The 19,167-nt window shown below is 41.9% G+C and overlaps 1 protein-coding gene across 1 annotated transcript; it reads right to left on the bottom strand.

Annotated features, from left to right (window-relative positions):
* Positions 1 to 400: 400 nt before the first annotated feature.
* LOC122129340 (GTPase IMAP family member 9-like) lies at positions 401 to 19,129 on the bottom strand. Its single transcript, XM_042704330.1, has 5 exons — positions 18,917 to 19,129; positions 18,539 to 18,575; positions 15,648 to 16,327; positions 1,273 to 1,314; positions 401 to 424 (listed from the first exon to the last, which is right to left on the bottom strand). Exons 1-5 carry the CDS (start codon positions 19,127 to 19,129, stop codon positions 401 to 403), a joined length of 996 nt encoding a protein of 331 aa, XP_042560264.1.
* Between the last annotated feature and the right edge of the window lie 38 nt (positions 19,130 to 19,167).

Below are 19,167 nucleotides of genomic sequence, written 5' to 3'. Positions count from 1 at the left end.
GCGTGTGCGTGTGCGTGTGTGTGTGTACGTGTGTGCGTGCATGTTTGTGTGTGCGTGTGCGTGTATTTTTCAAGAAAATGGATACTCCCAGTACCTTAAAACAACATGCTGGTCACTCACAAACTAACTTTTTTTTATTTAATCACTTTAAATAAAGTAAAATTCATCCCAAAAATCTACATCTCTTTCTTCCTCTCTCATCAACTTCAACCTCTCCCTCTCTCTCTCTCTCTCTGTACCCCCCCTCCCCCTCTCTCTCTTTCTCTCTCTGACCTGGTACAGAAGGCCCTATTGTATCTTAGGTGACGATGGAAAGGGAAAGACTATTGAGTGAGTGGTTTGCACACCTAGCGATGGTCAGCTTAGCATGAGTTGTCAGTCAGCACCCCAATCAGACCCTTTATACAGAGCGCAGACCTTTGGCCTGATGGGAACACAGATTGCACAATGTCAAGAGGTTGGCACGTCAGGCACAGTGGAAAAACAAATGCCATACCACCGAAGAAGATGAAAGGCTATAGCACGACAATGGGGAAATACCATAGAAGAAGAAGAGGAGATAGCAATGAGGGCTGATTGTGTCCCATTGCACGGGTTGCTACGTCACAGCTTATCTGATGGGTCGTTTGAGTAAAGGACACGTCAAATCAAGCGCTGTTGTTGTTGTTTCCCCAGCCAAATGGTATACCTCGGCATCTTCATCATCAAATGAACTGGAACTGGAACTGATAAAAACCAGTCCACCAGGAACTAATAACAGACTTGTCTACTAGGAATCAATAATCAATAACAAACTTGTCTACTAGGAGTCAATAATCAATAACAATTTTGTTTTGCTTTTGTCTACTACAAGGGCTGTGATCATTTGTAGTTCCCCTGCCATGCAATTTGTATCTTTAAAAAATGTGGTTCATTTGATTTATTTTACACACTTCAACCCAAAGTATTTTACGGATCCCAGGTATCTGACAGCTGTCACCAGCCAGTTGTGTGTTATTGTTGTATCCTGCTGCTCAGGATCTATGGTTGGGCAGTTGTAACATTGATTAGGTAAGGTTGTTGGCCATGAGCACTTGCATGTGACTGTGAGAGGATTGGCCGCTGTGGGAAGACCCCAACCAATAGCACAAGGAATTCAACATCTTCTCCTGTGCATAACTGAAATGGCCAGTCTAGAGAACCGCGTGACTGCCCTGAATAGGGCAGCTGACAACAAGGGAATGATTAGATGACAGCTTGGAAAGACAGTTGGCAAGAGGGAGTAGAACTCACTGGGACTGCTTTGGAGGGGGTGAGCTGTAGCAGCAGCAGCATCTGTGGCAAATACAGCCAAGAAGATCAGAATCAGAATCAGAATCAGAATCAGAATCAGAATGGGATTTATTGCCAAGTAGGTTTACATTTATTGCCAGGTAGGAATTTTTTCTGGTGTGAAGGTGCATACAGTAAACATAAAACATAAAAACATAGAAACACAATAAGTACTACACATACATGTAACATAAAATCACAAATAAGTACTACACATAAGAAAAGTACTACACATAAGAACCAAAAAAACACAATCTATACGATACAAATATATAAACAATGAATATAAAAAAAGTAAAGTGGAAAGTAGAGTGCAAAAAGCAAAACAGGAGTGCAATGTGAATGAGCAATGTGCGATGTAATGTGTGTTAATGTAACACAGACTTAGGGTGTGGGGGTGGGATAAGAGTCCAGGTCAGGTGGGGGTCCCAGGCCTTGTTAATAAGGCCAACTGCAGCCGGGAAGAAGCTGGTTTTGTGGCGTGAGGTTTTGGTCCTGATGGACCGCATCCTCCTGCCGGAGGGAAGAACCTCAAAGAGTTTGTGACCCGGGTGGGAGGGATCGGCCACAATCTTACCTGCCCGCCTCAGGGTCCTAGAGGCGAACAGGTCCTGAAGAGATGCGCCCAAGTACGCTACAGAAGAACCAACCGAACAGAAGAATACCCCCAGAGTCAGCGAGAGCAGGGGTGGAAGATGACTCACAGGGTGACCACATGGCTTTGGACTCTGGCATGGCTTACGAGAAAGGGGTTGAACACAGATACGGCCAGTTCAGGGGGAATGAGAGGAAAGCCCTTCAAGTTCTGTATATGTGGATGGAGGAAGGAAACCTCACTGAAAAGCTTGAGGATCGGAGGGAAGAAAAGAAAGGCCTGGATGAAGGAATACAGGGACCCCCCCCCCCCCCCCGCCCCCCGCATTGAGCACTACTTGTTAAGAGGTGGATAAAGTCAGTCGGTTGAAGTTCAGCAGTTGAGCACCACAGACCAAAGGATGTCAGTACCCCTGTCAGTACCCCTGTCAGTACCCCTGTCAGTAGTCCTGTCAGTACTCCTGTCAGTAGACAGCAGAAACCAATGGTTAGATGGCCAGGGGCAGATGCCAGGGAGAATGGAATTGGAATCAATGTTGATTTAAAATAAGGATTTGGAAGGATTGAAAGGTACAGCAAAGAATACATTGAATCACATTAGTGAGTGGGTGGTCATCTATAAGTATTGCATTGGGAAGATAGCAGCCAGTCCTGCTACTGTCCATCTGTCCGCCTTTCTGTCTGTCTGTCTGTTTATCTATCTATCCATCTATCTATCTATCTATCTATCTATCTATCTATCTATCTATCTATCTATCTATCTGTCTTTCTGTCTGTCTTTCTGTCTGTCTGTCTGTCTGTCTGTCTGTCTGTCTATCTATCTATCCATCCATATATCTAACTATCTATTTATCTGTGTGTCTGTCTGTCTGTGTGTCTCTGTCTATCTATCTATCTATCTATCTAACAATTCATCCATCTATTCACCCCTGATTGGTCAGTAAGTGTATTCCCAGACCCTGCCCTGCCCCGGATCTGCCTGTGCTTCATCTGTAACAGCCCAGTGAAAGTGACTCACGCTCCTCCCACAGAGAGGAACTTTGACATTTATATTTAGTCATTTAGCAGACGCTTTGGTCCAAAGCAACATACAAAGAACAATCAAGCTACGAGCAATAGAGACCTAGTGTAACAATAAAAAATATTTTGCATAAGAAATAGAAAAAAAGTGCAGGAATGTAAGTTAAGTACTAGTAGTAGTGCAAGTTAGGAAAGGAGGTGCTCTCTGAAGAGTTGGGTCTTCAAGAGCTTCTTTAAAGGTAGAGAGGGACGCCCCTGCTCTGATAGTGCTAGGCAGCTCGTTCCACCAACCTGGAACTGCGAATGAGAATTGTCTAGATTGCCGTACTTGCACAGACGGCAGTGCTAAACAACGCTCATTAGACGAGCGCAGCATCCAGGGGGAACTTCCCATTCTTTTCTCCACAACAATGAAAGGGAAGCACTCAGATATACTGTTGATTTCCCAGATGTTAGAGAAGCACTCAGATATACTGTTGATTTCCCAGATGTTAGAGAAGCACTCAGATATACTGTTGATTTCCAGATGTTCTGTGCTTCTGTCACGGCTCCAGCGGGGACTTCCTGTGTTGGCCACCTTGGTGGCCATTTTGTCCTTTTGTTCCATGTGCTCTGTGTTTATGTTTTGACATGTGCTTTTGTTTACATGTGTTTGTTGCTCCTCCCCTTACCTTGTTTGGTCAACATTATTCCCCCTCCTTTTTGTACCCTGCTCTGTCTGTGCATCTCTGTCAGATGGTCTATTTTCACGTGCTCGTTCAGTTAATGCACCTAGTTTGTTCTGACCACGGCATTATTGAAGCTTCTGCCTGTTTGTTGGTTTGTTTGATTCCCTGCTGACCTTTGTGCCTTATTGCCTGTTCATTTTTGTTTAGTTCTGTGGTTTATTTTCCTGTTCTGGTTTCTGTTTTGGTCTGTGCTCTGTTCTGCCTATCTGGTTTTTGTTTCTATGAATCTTCCTCAAGGAAGTAAATCACACATTTGCTCTTTATTCCTGTCGTGCTTTTGGGTCCCCCTTCCCCCAGCGGTCCTGACAGCTTCGGTTTACGTCCTTCTCCTTGCAGTGACTCTCTGACTCTCTATATATCTCTCTCTCTCCCTCTCAGATTGTTGTGACATGACCCTGTCAAAGTTCACCAACCAATAGAATACCAGGAATAGTGTTGACCAATCACCACTGCCTACTTGTGGTTCAGCTGATTTAGCTGTGTCTTGCTCATGAAGGGTAAGCTGGATATGGGCCTGTAATTACTGGGCACACTATAGTCTAGATTTGGTTTCTTCAAAAGCACTTTCACAGCAGCAGTTTTAAATGCATTGGGGAATTATCAGCCTCAAGAGATGTGTTAACTACTTTTAGAAACAGCTATGGAGACATCTTTACAGACATTTTTAAGAACTTAGTAGGGACAGGGTCAAGACAGCAAGCTTACTGTGTTTAATGGTTTACTCTACAATCTTACAATGTTCTGATTCAGTGATGCTGCCGGAGCTTATGGGTCATTGGAGTTTGTGACAAAACTATACCTAATCGTTGGTATTTGTTGTTAAAGAATTGTGCACTGAAATAATAGAGAACAATTGAAAATCATCAACATAATGCTAAAGAACAAGTGTTTTTGTAGGCGTTGTTTAACAGTTGGACATCCCAAGTCTACAGTCAGTAACCAAACTATCATCAGCCTGACGGCTGTGTGAAAGGGCTATGCCAAGGGAAATTAAATGTAGCCTATTGTAAACAGTGTCATAGCACTTTCTGAGTAGATATGGGACAAAGATGAGAGATGGGACACTCAAAATGGGCATCTCTTCTGTTGACCTGAAGATTGCACAACCATAAGTGCTGCCTAGTAAATTGCTGCCACGTGACATGTGGAATTGAGTGATGCTCCAAAAGCAGCGTTTTTAAACATCTGCGTCTCAAAATCCCCAAAGTGTCCAGATATCCATTGCATGCTCCACATGACTATGCAACGCTGGCTGTTGTTGCCATCTACTGGTCAACATCAATAGGAAAAAACATTTCAGGAAGCAACACGCCAGCCACTTGCCCATTGGACGGTCACTATTCAGTGGAGATGCAGCAGGTGTGTGAAGATGAGGACTAATTTGCTAACAGCAGACTAGCAGAAACCCAAACTAGTGGAAACCTAGATATCTGAGAAATGAACATATGGCATTTCTTAGACAAGCATCAGCTTTAAAAGGACATGGCTCTTAATGTGTGGGTGTGATTTTATCAGCAACTTGTGAAAATACTTTCACAGGACGACTTTCTGAAAGTGAACTGAGCATAGAGCTGCTAATGGGAGTGTCAACAGGAGCTGTTTTTTGACAGACTGAAATGTGAAATGTTCATTTTATTTTTCCCACATAGCCCTAAAATATATTTTGTTTCTATTGATAAACATTAGTAAGTAGACCATTCAAGCATTCTAAGGACGTTTTTTTTACTGTTTCCACGACAAAAACTTGCAGTGTTTTCAGATGCTGGTGCTAACATCGGTGCTGGAATTGGCAACACCACATGAATAAGGTATAGATGGACGCAGTGTCAAACTGATATTATGGAACAGGGGGTAGTTAAAGTGCTTTTGGAATACTGGTCAGTACTTTTGGACAACTGGTCAGTGAAAGTGCAGGGCAGTGAAAAGGGGGTGAAAGTGCTTTGTGCAACTGGATCGTGGGCAGTGAGTGCTTTTTGACACCTAATAAGAGTTATTACGTTTATTTTTATAATTATTGTCACCAGCTGTGGATCAAGATACTGTTCTTGCACATGGGAGAGTGAGCCTGTCAGGTCAATTTCCTGAAGAAAAAGATGACTCATGTTGAGAAAACAATGGTGGAAACTGTTACACTAACACAATTGTAATGTTTAGGTCCTAAAACGACATGTTGTACCTCTGAACTAGTGAGAAATAACCACAAAGTCATTCAGAGTTTTCTTCATCAAACAGAATCGTGTTTACTCGACAATCACCAAAAGACAGAGAGAAACCCGCGATTTCCCCCTGAACTAATATCCAGAGACTCAAACAATCGATCCTCAGATCATAGATTAAGGCAGAATCACTAGATAACTGATGACTATCAGAAACATAATATTGGCTGAATTAATTAAATATCTAAGGCACATTAATACCATTTAAACATTTACCATTCTCCACCAACAATATGGATTTTTAACCATGTAACAAATAAAGAAATATGATTATCACCACTAAACAGATGTCAATTCTCATTCTCACGCTGTGTCATATGTTGATATGTTATCACAACCTGAATCAAACATTTAAAGCACACTGTACAGCAGTGTATCAAACGCCTTAACAAACATTTAAAGCTCAATTTAAATCAATGTTTGGATCATAATAGCTGAATGTGCCAGCTGAATGTACCATGTAACAGATACTCATTTATTTGGACTCTTAACTTTCTGTTCTCTTACCCTCACTGGTAGGCAGTGGTGGTATGTAACGAAGTATTTTTACTTTGTTACTATACTTAAGTACATTTTTACGTATCTGTAATTTAATTAAGTAGAAATAATAGTGCATACTTTTGACTTTTACTCTGTTACATTTTGTAGCTATTATCTATACTTTCGACTGTATCAGTTCCAATGATAGCAGAGCACACGTTTGGCAGCAGCACCAGCGGTAGACTTGCCTCCTATATAGCCTGAGCGTTAAACATGGATCCAGTCATTTCAGTGATCCATTTCAGTGCATTTCCTGTCAGCCTCAAAGAAAGAAGTTGCTGGCTTTCAAAAATTCACCTTCAAATTTGAAGAAACATGTCGAGGTAAGCGGATTTCTTGCTATGCTAAGTTAATGACCCTGCCTTTTGCATATTATATTTAATTCTGTTACTGACCGATGTTTTGTTGCAATAGCATCAAAATAACACAATTGTACCTTCATTATTTATTTAACGTAGTGGTAAGATAAAGCTGGTAGGTTAGCTATGCTAATTCCACATCATGGTCTGCTTGGAACAGTGGTGGTGCTTTCCGCCTTTGGCTCGACCTTTACTAGAGATGGTGATCACAGGACACCAGGTAAACTTGTAGTAAAGGCCCTGGTCTTTCTAGGTTGTTAGAATAGTGTTAGTGATTAGTTTGCACTTGCACTTTGCTTGTATGGTGCAGGTTAAATTAGTCTTGTCCCTGCAAATGTTAAATTAGGTTGTGAGAATTTGAGTTGTAGGTTGAATAAATTATGATTTAGATTAAGATTAACTGTGTAGTATTGTTATTGTTACTATTTTTATAGAGAAAGCACAGAGCACTTCTCAACTAATGCAATGACCTTACTGCAACTACAACCAGAAGGAAGGGGACATTGCCTGCTGGTGAGGGTGCTTCAACCTGTAAGCAGCAAAAACTCGGACACAAAAGCCTCTCAGAAGAGCACAGACCTTGCAGTAATGAACTTTTGAAATCAAATTTCTTTTTCATGTTACCTACAAGAAGCTACAGAAAAGCAAGGCTTAAAATACCGATAGCCATTTTACATTTTTTTTCTCATACATTTTTTGGCTGCCTGGCAAATGGTCAAATTCTCATTTCCCTCAAACTTAATTTATTGCCAATTTCATCATTGTAAGATCTGCCTTTTTTGTCAGCTGGTTCTTGCCTAGCATGCACACTTTGTGCCTAGTCTTGGGTTACTACTGTGTTTTCCCCTATACTGCTATTAACAGAGCACAATGTTTAAATAGTTTTAAAATTAAATAAATGATTTAAAGATATAACATGTTGTCTTAATTGGTTTGGCTTAATGGTATTAACTTTAGTATGATAATCCCTGATAGATAACTTGTCATCCGCAGAATTGTAAATTAGAGTGTGAACAGTATTACAGGCTAAGCACAATAAGTACACCAACCTTTCCAATAAAAAAAATGTTGTTGCTTATAATTATTACTAGAAGAGACATCAGTAGAGGCATAAGTATTACCAGTAGCTATATCTGCATTCTTTATCAAAATGGCGCACCCTACATTGAGTCAACCCATTGCGTGAGCACTTTTAATTGTAATACTTAAAGTACATTTAAAAGTAAGTACGTATTACTTTTACATAAGTAGTATTGTTGATGTAGCACTTCAACTTTTACTAAAGTATATATTTTGCTGGGTATTTGTACTTTTACTCAAGTACTAAGCTTCAGTACTTCCTATACTGCTGGTAGGTATCTCTACGCACTACAGTGATGTTCAAGAGAGACAAAGACAGAGAGAGAGCACACTGGTTTGCCATTGTTGGCATCTGGTGGTAGCTAGCTACAAGGTATGTCTTGCAGTTCAAAGACAACCCAGGCAGCCCTATTTAGAGACCCATTTAAACCTTCAAGGCAGACGTAGTGTTTTCTGATATTCAAACAGTTTGATGTTCACATGAAATATAATTTCTGTTCATAAAAACCTCAAATATTTTCTATGGGTAACCTATGGCGATGTCCGTGTCAGTGTGACCTAGCATAAAAGTGTCATGTAGACAAGCAGAGTGGTATACCGAATGGGCTAATGTTCATGTGAGTCAGACAGACGATGGGCCCTGTGTGCCATGAACCATCTTCAGGCCCAAACTGTGTGAAAATGGTGCATTTAGCTGCCAGAATCTAAAACATTGTCCAGGGGGAAGATGCCCTCTGACCTCCCTACAGGCCTGGGCTGTCCTGAATGTTTTCAACACCTAGGGTCTGATTTACGTTCATTTGAGAGCGCAGCGTAATCAGCGCCTTTGCCAAACCGCAAAAAGCGCACGCTGTGTTTCCTCATTTTAAGTAGTATTTATCAAACGAGGAACCTCAGGTAATCAGTGCCTTAGAATTCAAATTCGAGCTTTTGGTTCACGAGGTTACAGCAAACTTAAACACAGTACAAAGCAGAAATACACTGCCTTCGGAGAAAAATGCTATCTGGCAGAATATTACGAATAAAATCATAAAATAAAAGGAAGTAAAAAATGGATATAAAGAGACGGAACCGAGCTCAGACCAGGATGACCGGCTCAGGCCCCCCACAATCCAAAGCATTAACCATCTTAGAAGATGACGTCATAATTAGGCGCACTTTACACATCTCCTCCCATCTTTTTGCGGTGAACCCCCACTTTCCCATATACCCTCCCATGTATGCATATGAATTAGACAGGAAACTCAACTTGCCTCTTTCCGCTTCAGCAGCGGGGAATCTGCGATTTTACCCGTTTGTTAATACGGTTCCATGCCATTACCCGCATTTTGCGAAGAAATTACACCTTGTTAAAAAGGGCTGTCTCACCAGTTGCATCCAGCTGGGGCACCCCACTGTGCAGGACACTCACGGGACCTGGGGTCCAGGCAGAGGTCAGCCTATCAGTTGATCCCAGGAGTACGTGGGGCTCGTGCACAGTGGAAATTCACTGGCCAGATGGTCACCCCATGCTGGGTTTCCAAAACAGGTCTGAACATGCCCTCTCATCCCCCCTCTGGCCTATATAAGCTTGGGCCACCACTGGCCAGTTGTGGGTCAAGTAAGCGGAGATGGAGAGGAGCTTCAAGCAGTTCATCAGGTCAATTCATTCAGAGACATTCGCGATCATACCGTGCGTCAATGAAAGAGTGAGTGTTTCGTTGTTGTATGTGTAATGTAGCGGGTCTGTTTCATATCAGTGTATATAATATATGTATGTTTATGTAGGGTGGTAATTATACTGTCTTGTCATGTTTCACTCTGTTACCGTTAAGCAAGAATTACCGTTGTTAACGGAGGAGTGGAATGTTGTGAAAGGGACAGATCCGTATTTATATCATAGCCATCATAATCATCGTTTGTATATACTGTTTCATCTTTATCATATTTAATTGTTAATATTTGTATATATTTGTTATTCATATCATTCATAGAAACCACGGATCAGTACACGGTCATTCAAGGATTCATTGTTGGATATAAGTCCCTTTACACGGGATAATTATACTCACAGTTAATCATCATTGTCAGTCTACTGTCAATCCTTTACACGGATTACCTTCACGGGCATCATTCATTCAGTCATCTACCACTTCATGTCTCGAGTGTGTGTGTGGAAATAAATCAGTAATCATTGGAACATTGGCATCCGTTCTTGTTTCTAACCGGACAGACCTGTGACGATTGTCACCTATTTCACAACCAGTAACACAGTCCTTTTGGGTTTCATTCAATTCAAATATCACCCTATTTTATACACCTCAAGTGGGCGCAATTCTGTTAGTAAATCTGGCCCCTAGTATCATCCCTGCCTTTAGTTCAGGTTAGATTATTTTAGGTGAACTATTTATAGTTCCCTGTTTGTTTGTTTTTATCATGGAGGTGTGGTTATACTTTAATCCGGATCACCTAATAACGTAATGCTAATCTTAATCAAGGATGAAGGCTATTTGCTCATACATGATGCATCGTATCTTTTTGAGTCCATGTGGGGCCCCATGTTGTGCAGTAGGAGCCCTTTTTATTTGTTCACCCCTGCCCTTCAGACAGCCTGAGACCACCACGGTCATAACCAATAACTTAGTGTTTGGCAACCTTTGGTGTTATGTTCTATGTTTGCACTCAAAGAGCATACAAAAACACCATTTACACAACCACTACACCTGAGAAAATCTTGAAATAATCATCTTTGCTGTAGACCAGGGGTACTCAATTAGAAACCCAAAAGGTCACTCTGCAAATTTCCATTCAGTCCAGGGTCCGGAACAGTGACAGTCAAAATCCAAAAACATAACTCCAATAAAAACGTTCGAACTATGCACAAAAGGTGATGTTGTCTGGCCTTATTTGTGTGAAAGGTGACACCTTTTTTGTGGTTTAAACTTGGGCATAAAAGGTGTGAAGGCCAGGCGAAGGCACTGATGTAAGTGTTCATTAGTGAGTGTGCTCCTGTATTTGTTTTTCACCATATTCATGGTTGAAAAGGCAGACTCACGACAGTATGTTGAGTTATGCACACTCTTGTTGTGTGGCTGATCTAACTATTACACTGCATGTTGCTTGGTATGATGATTGCAGATGGTTTATTTTTCTGGCCCTTACCTCAGAGTTCTAGCATGCATACTTGTCAGTCCACTCTGTCTTAAATTTGCGATCTTTGGAATTCACTTTTCGTTTTTTGTCGGGTTTAGAGCACGCCATGATTTTCGTTTGCTGAGAAAAAGATACCGTTCACAAATCGATCTGCCTGCGTTGTTGCCATTGACACACACAACCTGCGTGACCCAAAGAGCTTGCGGCCAACATTGAGTGAGTGAGTTGTCATAGTGATGTTGTTATATTACAGCTCCTGATTGGACATTGGACATGGAAGATGGAAACCACATCGAGTAGGAAAAAAATATATAGCACGAAATCACGCACCAATGATCTCGCACTCGCTTGGATCTTGATTCAATTAGAATGTTGATTTTGGCTTCCGTCCAAATTTGATTGCGTCTGGGTCCGGATCCGGACCGGAGTCCGCCTATTGAGTACACCTGCTGTAGACTATAACCATAGCTATAGTTCTATTGGGATGTATGCATTTTAGACGGAAACATGTTCATTATTTTGATAAAGTGTGTAAATATTTAAACATTCCTGATTTGGAATGTTCATAACCTATTTGTTGTCATGGTGATGGCGCCCCGTATGGCCGCCTCGGTGTGTTTGTTTTAAGTCTTTAATTCTGTTTATTACGACTCAACTCGGATATTTTTCTTATTTTGTTATTTTGTTATTGTGTTGCTATGGAGATAATAATCAGGGAATACATCAGGGACTCAACACCATCTGATTTATGTCCCAAATTTCTTGCATCTTCCATGGATTTATCAGACCTACTAATCAAAGGCCACGCAGTGAGATGGAGACAGAGAGGTAAACGCGCTTTAGCCCTGGTGCGCTTTAGGAAGAGAGGTATTCGGTCGCCTCTACCAAGTATACTCCTCTCCAATGTCCGCTCACTGTGCAATAAAATGGATGAACTGTGCCTCCTCATCAGGAGTAATAGGGACTTTTCTCTTTCTTCCGTTTTGTGCTTCACAGAGACGTGGCTGTGTGGATTAGTACCGGTCTCTGCGCTGCAACTGGCAGGCTTCCAACTCTCCAGAGCGGACCGCCACACAGAACCTTCCAGGCAAGATGAAAGGTGGAGGAATCTGTTTCTACGCTAACAGTGGCTGGTGCAAGGATCTGACAGTGATTCAAGAGTACTGTTCTCTTGATCTGGAATCTTTTTTTATCAACTGTTAACCCTTCTACTGCCCCCGTGAGTTTGTTTCATTCATTCTGGTCGGTGTTTACATTCCACCGCAAGCCAACGTGCAGGTTGCACAGCGCATGCTCGCCGAACAGATACTGTGTGTGGAGAGGACTAACCTGGACTCCTTAGTTATTGTCCTCGGCGACTTTAACAAAGGAAATCTCACCCGCGAACTCCCTAAATACAGACAATATATTAAATGCCCGACCAGAGAGGAGAACATTCTGAATCACTGCTACACCACAGTTAGCAGTGCCTATCATGCCGTCCCCCGGGCTGCACTGGGACACTCTGACCACGTCATGGTCCATTTGATCCCTGCATACAGGCAGAAATTAAAACTCTGCAAATCTGTTGTGAGGACATCTAAGCAGTGGACCAGTGAAGCTGTGGAGGATCTTCAGGCGTGCTTGGACAGTACCAATTGGGAGGTTTTCAGGACTGCTACCAACAGTCTGGGTGAGTACACAGAAGCTGTGGCATCATATATCAGCTTCTGTGAGGACAGCTGTGTACCATCACGCACCAGGGTAAGTTATAACAACGACAAACCTTGGTTCACAGCTAAACTCAGAAAGTGGTGGTGGTAAGAGAAATTCCTGCATTAAAATATTGTGACACTAACACTAACAACATAACACTGTATCATGACAGTCTGGATGATTTGAAGTGGTCATTTATTATCACACTAGCATTCAATTATCACGGCAAACTATTACGCTGAACCCTAAGTAAAGTACAAAAAAGTTAAAATAACGAAACCTGTAATTATTACTTGTGAAGGAATATCATTCACGTCTTACTAAACCTAGCCACGCGGAAGTGAACGAGGTAAACAAATCCTTTCTGTTTCCTCTTCTGAGCCTATGCAGGTCACGTGAAAAATTATCCTAAGATCCGTATCCGAAGACCCAGTCAAAATGAACGAATCATTTCTGTTTTCTCGAGCTACCAGTGCTGAGCCTATGCAGGTCACGTGGAAACTGAAGGATGAACGAGATCTGATCTGTATCCGGCAGATGAACGAGTTGTTCACCTCCCGACCGTGTCTTCAGGTCAATGAACGATCCGGCAGATGAATGAGTCGTTCACCTCCCGGCCGTGTCTTCGGGTCAATGAACGATCGGGAGGTGAACGATTCGTTCATCTGCCGGATACAGATCTTCGGGTCAATGTTTCGTTCTTCTGCCAACCGAGTCTTCGGATCAATGATTCGTTCATCTGCCGGATACGGATCTTTGGATCATTTTTCACGTGACCTGCATAGGCTCAGTACTGGTAGCTAGAGGAAACAGAAATGATTCGTTCATTTTCCGACTCGGTCTTCGGATACGGATCTTTGGATCATTTCCCACGTGACCTGCATTCAACGAATCATTTCTGTTTCCTTGGCTGAGCATATGCAAGTCCCGATGCGTGGCCACGAGAAAATGAACGAATCTTTTTTTGAGAGGACTCGTTACTCTCGAGTCCTTGTAAGGATTTGTTCAAAATGAACGAATCGTTCACGAACCACACATCACTAAGCTGAACATCATCTCCCTCACCAAATCAGAGGATGTACTTCCTGCGGTAGCTGAAGAAGTTCAACCTGCCAAACCTACATCTCCATCATTGAGTCCATCCTTACCTCCTCCATCACCATCTGGTACGCTGCTGCCACTGCCAAGGACAAAAGCAGACTGCAGCGTGTCATTCGTTCTGTTGAGAAGGTGATTGCAGCCAATCTGCCATCTCTCTAGGACCTGTATGCATCCAGGACCCTGAGGCGTGCAGGGAAGATTATGGCCGACCCCTCCCACCCTGGACACAAACTCCTTGTGACACTCCCCTCCGGCAGAAGGCTGCGGTCCATCAGGACCAAAACCTCACGCCACCTGAGCAGCTTCTTCCCGTCTGCGGTTGGCCTCATCAACAAGGCCCGGGACCCCCGCCCCCCAACACAGACTCTTATCCCGCACTCTTATTTGCACACTTCTGCATAGACTGCACAGCTCTTTCATTTTGCCCTTTAAAATATTCTGTAATTTTTTTTATATATTTTATATATTGTTTCTTCCTATGTTTGAAAAATAACAACACATATGTGTATTGTTTATTGTTAACTACTTACTAACCGAGAGTGAAGTCAAGCTGGGAAATATAAGCAAAGCCTCAGTCTGATATTTCCCGGCATGACCGAACGGTCAAGGTTAGTACGTTGTTTATTATATGGCATTTTTAGCTAATTGTAAAAAGAAAACATGTCGTTTTGTTCAGCTCTCAAGTCTTCTCACGACACAGTGTGTTTGAGGTGTTGCCTAGCAACCAATTACTTGCTAACTTCAAGTTACAATGATCAATAGAAAACGGACAACACGGCTCAGCTAAAATGGCTTTAATTTACAGTAAAGTAACAACACAAGTGATTCAAACTATAGTAGTATAGTCTTCATCATCACTTTCAACAACACATTTTCGCTGCTTCTGAATTTCCTCATGGCTGTTGATGTCTATCAATATAGCTCATTTTGAAGATGACGTCAGAGGGCAATAAGGATCCATATCAGACTGGGAGACCGGTGAGGAGGTCAATATGCAGCTGGCATGACTACCCATTAGCAAATCAGAACGCTCGTACTGTCGTTGCCATATAATAAGTATGTTTATTTTTTGCACCAACGTACCACAAAATAATTCCTGGTAGGTGTAAACCTACTTGGCAGTAAAAACCTTTCTGATTCTGATTCTGATTCTTTACATTACATTAATATTAGCATTATACACAATGAATATTTACAGTAGAAACATATATTTAGATGCATATTTATTATTGCACTCCATCTATTGTAACATTCCACAGAGCATTTAGTAGTTACAATAACATGGAAACATAGTAGATTAAAAGGGTTAAGTGCATTAAAAGTAAAGGTAGAGTACATTAAAAGACACAGATAATTAAAAGATAAAAACATACAATAAACTCAGATGCTCCCTCATTTGGATAATCATCTTGTTAATTAGCTTCATCCTCATCTCCCTATAGCTGCTAATGCTGATCCCACTTCTACTGCTCCCATTCATCTATTACTATTAGCTCCTCCTTCTCCTCCTTCACCTCCTGCCTCTCAGGTCTTACTAATCTTACTACTCGTCCTCCTGCTACTCGTCCTGCTCCTCCTGCTACTCGTCCTGCTGCTCCTGCTAATCGTCCTACTGCTCCTGCTCCTGCTACTGCTGCTCCTGCTCCTGCTACTACTGCTGCTGCTATTGTTCCTACTACTTCTCCTGCTGTTGCTGCTCCTCCTGCTAGTGCAGCTCCTGTTGATGCTGCTCCGCCTGCTAGTGCAGCTCCTCCTGCCACTGCCGCTGCTCCTGATGCTAATGCTATTCCACCTGTTAGTGCTACTAATCCAGCAACTGCTACAGAGGCTACAGCGGTGGTCGTAATCCATTTTTGTTTGAACTTCTTCACCTCCCTGTCTACTTCTTCTTCTCTTTTTCTCTCTTCCTCCCGCTTCAGTCTCATCTCCTCTTCTGTTATTCTTTTCTGTGCCTCCTTGTACATCTCACTGGTGTAGTTTTCTCCCCCGTTCTTCTTCACCATGGCCTCAATTTTCTCCTTTAGCTCTCTGACCTGCTGAGTGCTGTCTTTACTCTGATTGTTGAAGACAAGATATCTACTCCCACAATCTTCAATAATAGATGAAAGTTCAGGACTTTTGCACAGAAAATCCTCCACTGGTTTCCCCTTCAGCACATCCCCATGAGTGAATAGCACTATAGTGTACTTCAGCGCCCCCTCACCAAAGTTCTCCTGGATCCACTTCACAGCATTCTTCTCCTCCTCTGTGAACCTCACATCTAATCGGATTACCAGCAGGAAGGCATGAGGCCCAGGGACAGACATCTCAACACACTTCTCCAGGTCACCCTTCAGCTTTTCAAAAGGCTTTTTTGTATCAAACAATCCTGGTGTGTCAATCACTGTAATTTTTCTACCAGCCACTTCAGTATGTTGATTACTGCAGGTTTCAGTCACAGATTCAAATGATAACTCCTCTTTAAAAGCATCTTTCCTCCCCAGGATGGTGTTTGCCGAGGCACTCTTTCCAGAACCAGTTTTACCCAGCAGCACAACCCTTAGAGGAGACACTGTGGAGGAATCAGTCAAAACTCTTGAATGGTGTGAAATTAGCAGTAATTGTAGAAAAAGACAGGATCTATATCTACATGACCTCCTTCACATAAGTAATCACCACAAGAGGGGATTGGGTTAAGGGGGAACAACATTTGATCTGCTTAATGTTCTTAAGAACATATAGAGATGCTGTCATGAGAAAAACTATTCATGGTATATTCTCATTTCATTTGGAATAGGATAAAGGCAATGGAACATGTTTGTTTCTAGAATTAGTTAGGATCTTGCAGATCCAAAACTGTATTGTATTGTCATCTTGTTCAAGTGTACATGATGCGTGATCCCAAGGGCCTCATTTACTAACAGGATTGCGCCCATTTCAGGCGTAAATTCTGCGGGTAAAGACATAAAACCGTATTTCCAAAGGCGGCGCACTTGAGTAAAAGCGCAGATTACCGCTGCTGGGAGGGTATAAGGGAAAGTGGGTGTTCGTCGCAAAGAAATGGGAGGAGATGCGTAAAGTGCTCCTAATTATGTATTATTAACGAAACAAGAGGTGTTTTAGCATTACATATCAGCTGCTAAATAAAAACTATGTGCGCGCGAGAAATTTGAAAAATACGAACATCAGACATGTTATTTGTTTAAATGTTTCTATTTGATATCCTTTAATATAGGCATATACAAAATTGTCCCACCAGCTAGCTGTTCGGCCACGTCTAACCCAGAATCGCCGCTCATTGTATGGTTTAAACCGTATTTTCACCCATAGTTCAAGCACACCGAGTACAGTGCTCGCCTTCTGCGTAGAAGTACCGCGTATCTATTCAGGAAAAGTACTTGTACTCGAAGCACACTCACTAAACTAAGTAAATTGTAGAGACAGAGCACCATATTCATTTCACCTTCCATGTTTATTTTGACGTTATAGCCTCTCGAGCGCAAGCTACCCCCAGTGCCATGTCCCATGGCAAACGAACGTCTGAAAACTTCAGTTTCCCCTGTCTACGCTACAAATCCAGTTTTCAAATGTATCCGCCTAGGGCAGCGTTTTAGAAAAGCATGGTTTTCAGTGTTAGAATACGCTGTTTTAAAGTAAGGGGTGTCATGTATTCCTACCAGACTATTTAACGGGATGCTATGGAGCAGTTAACCTGGATGTTAACTATCCTAGCTATCTCTAGCTTAGGGAACCATCTTAACAGTTTGCAGTTGCCTGTGTGTGATTAACTCATGTTAATATGTGTGAATATGAACTCGTGAACATAAACTCGTTAATATGAAGCTGCACAGGCACCCTGAGGGGTAACCATAGCAACCCAGAAACTCAATGTTTGCTGAAAAGTTTAATTTCCCAAAATCAGAACACCAATAAAAGTCTTGAATTCAAAGGGATCACAACTTTTAGTGTGGACGGAAGGGCTAAACGGAAAAATGTTTGCTGTAACCTCGTCAACCAAAAGCTCTAATTCTAATTTGAACTCATCATCCATGGTGGCAGGAACACGCAGGCTCTTTCTTCCCTATTTTAGTGGCGCGCTATTAACACTAATGGGCGGGGTTAGGCGCTGATTAGGAGACGAGGTTCTTGTTTGATGAATACGTTGCAAAATACCGTGCGCTATATGCGGTTTGGCAAAGGCACTGATTGCGCTGCGGTCACAATATTAGTAAATGAGGCCCCAAGTGTCTAAGCCTGGGAATGATAGAATATAACACTGTATTTTGATATGGGGCAGCATGGCGGGCATTCATTTATCACAAAACCATGTAATAATGCAATGCCTTTTGTCCACAAGAAACACAAACACATCAGCATTGCGTCCACAAAATTATGAAGAGAGTACATTCGTTCATGCACAGAAAACAAAACTAACGATTCATGTCATGCACTAAAATGACTTGTGCTTTTTGTGTAGAAAAAAGCTGAAGGCACTTCTCACTTTGTGGACAAAATAACTCATTACCAACGTAATAGATGTCTTGGGCCAACATATTTACTGCTTGGGCATGAAAAGTAGAATGTGCTATACTATGATCATTCCGTGCCATTGAATGTTCATTTGGTCAATGATAATATGGGTTTGCCATATTACTGAAAGTACGATGTGCACAAAAGGTCTTTGGTCTGATACCTTCCGTGACTCAGGTTATATACTCAGGTCAGCAGGTTATATCATGAATGAAATAAAATGAATATACATTCTAAATAAAAATTTACTCACTTTTGGGAGGTGGAGTAATGCTTCTGCTTCGAGGTTCCTAAGAGTTCACAAACACAAAGAATGGATGACACTTAGAAACACATGCAGACTGATGTAAAAAAGTACTTAAATAATTGATAATTACAAGTTATTCTTTCCTCTTGACTAGCAGATGAAGTGCCTTTACCAGGTCAGTCAACTGTCAAGGAATGCATTATGCAAACAGGTGTGACACATGAAGTTCAATATTAGTAAAGTAAATGTGATGACTTATTTGTTATAGTGTTGAATGAAAATGTTCATGAAATGAAAAATCAAATTACTCTTTTGAACTTGAAATAACCAATTCCATTCATTATAAAATTATTCTAAATTTATTTTTTAAGCCAGAATTCATACCCACCCACGGAAGCCTGTGCCTAACTTATTGGACTTCGCTGACTGGCTTGAATTTGAACTAGAGGTGCAGGGCACAGAGGTCAAACCAGCACGTGCAGACAGTGGAGATGCATTCAGGAAGGTGAAAGAGAAGAGGGAGTGCAAGTCAGCGGCATATTCCACCACAGTGATGGAATTCTCCTCTCCTATAAGCACCTCACCATCCACAGCCATCCGTGATGACTCAGCCGGGAAGACTCCAGATACAGTTA

Source organism: Clupea harengus, unplaced genomic scaffold (genome assembly GCF_900700415.2).
Source record: "Clupea harengus unplaced genomic scaffold, Ch_v2.0.2, whole genome shotgun sequence".
NCBI classification, from domain to species: Eukaryota; Metazoa; Chordata; class Actinopteri; order Clupeiformes; family Clupeidae; genus Clupea; species Clupea harengus.
This window is presented reverse-complemented; position numbering and strand designations above follow the sequence as displayed.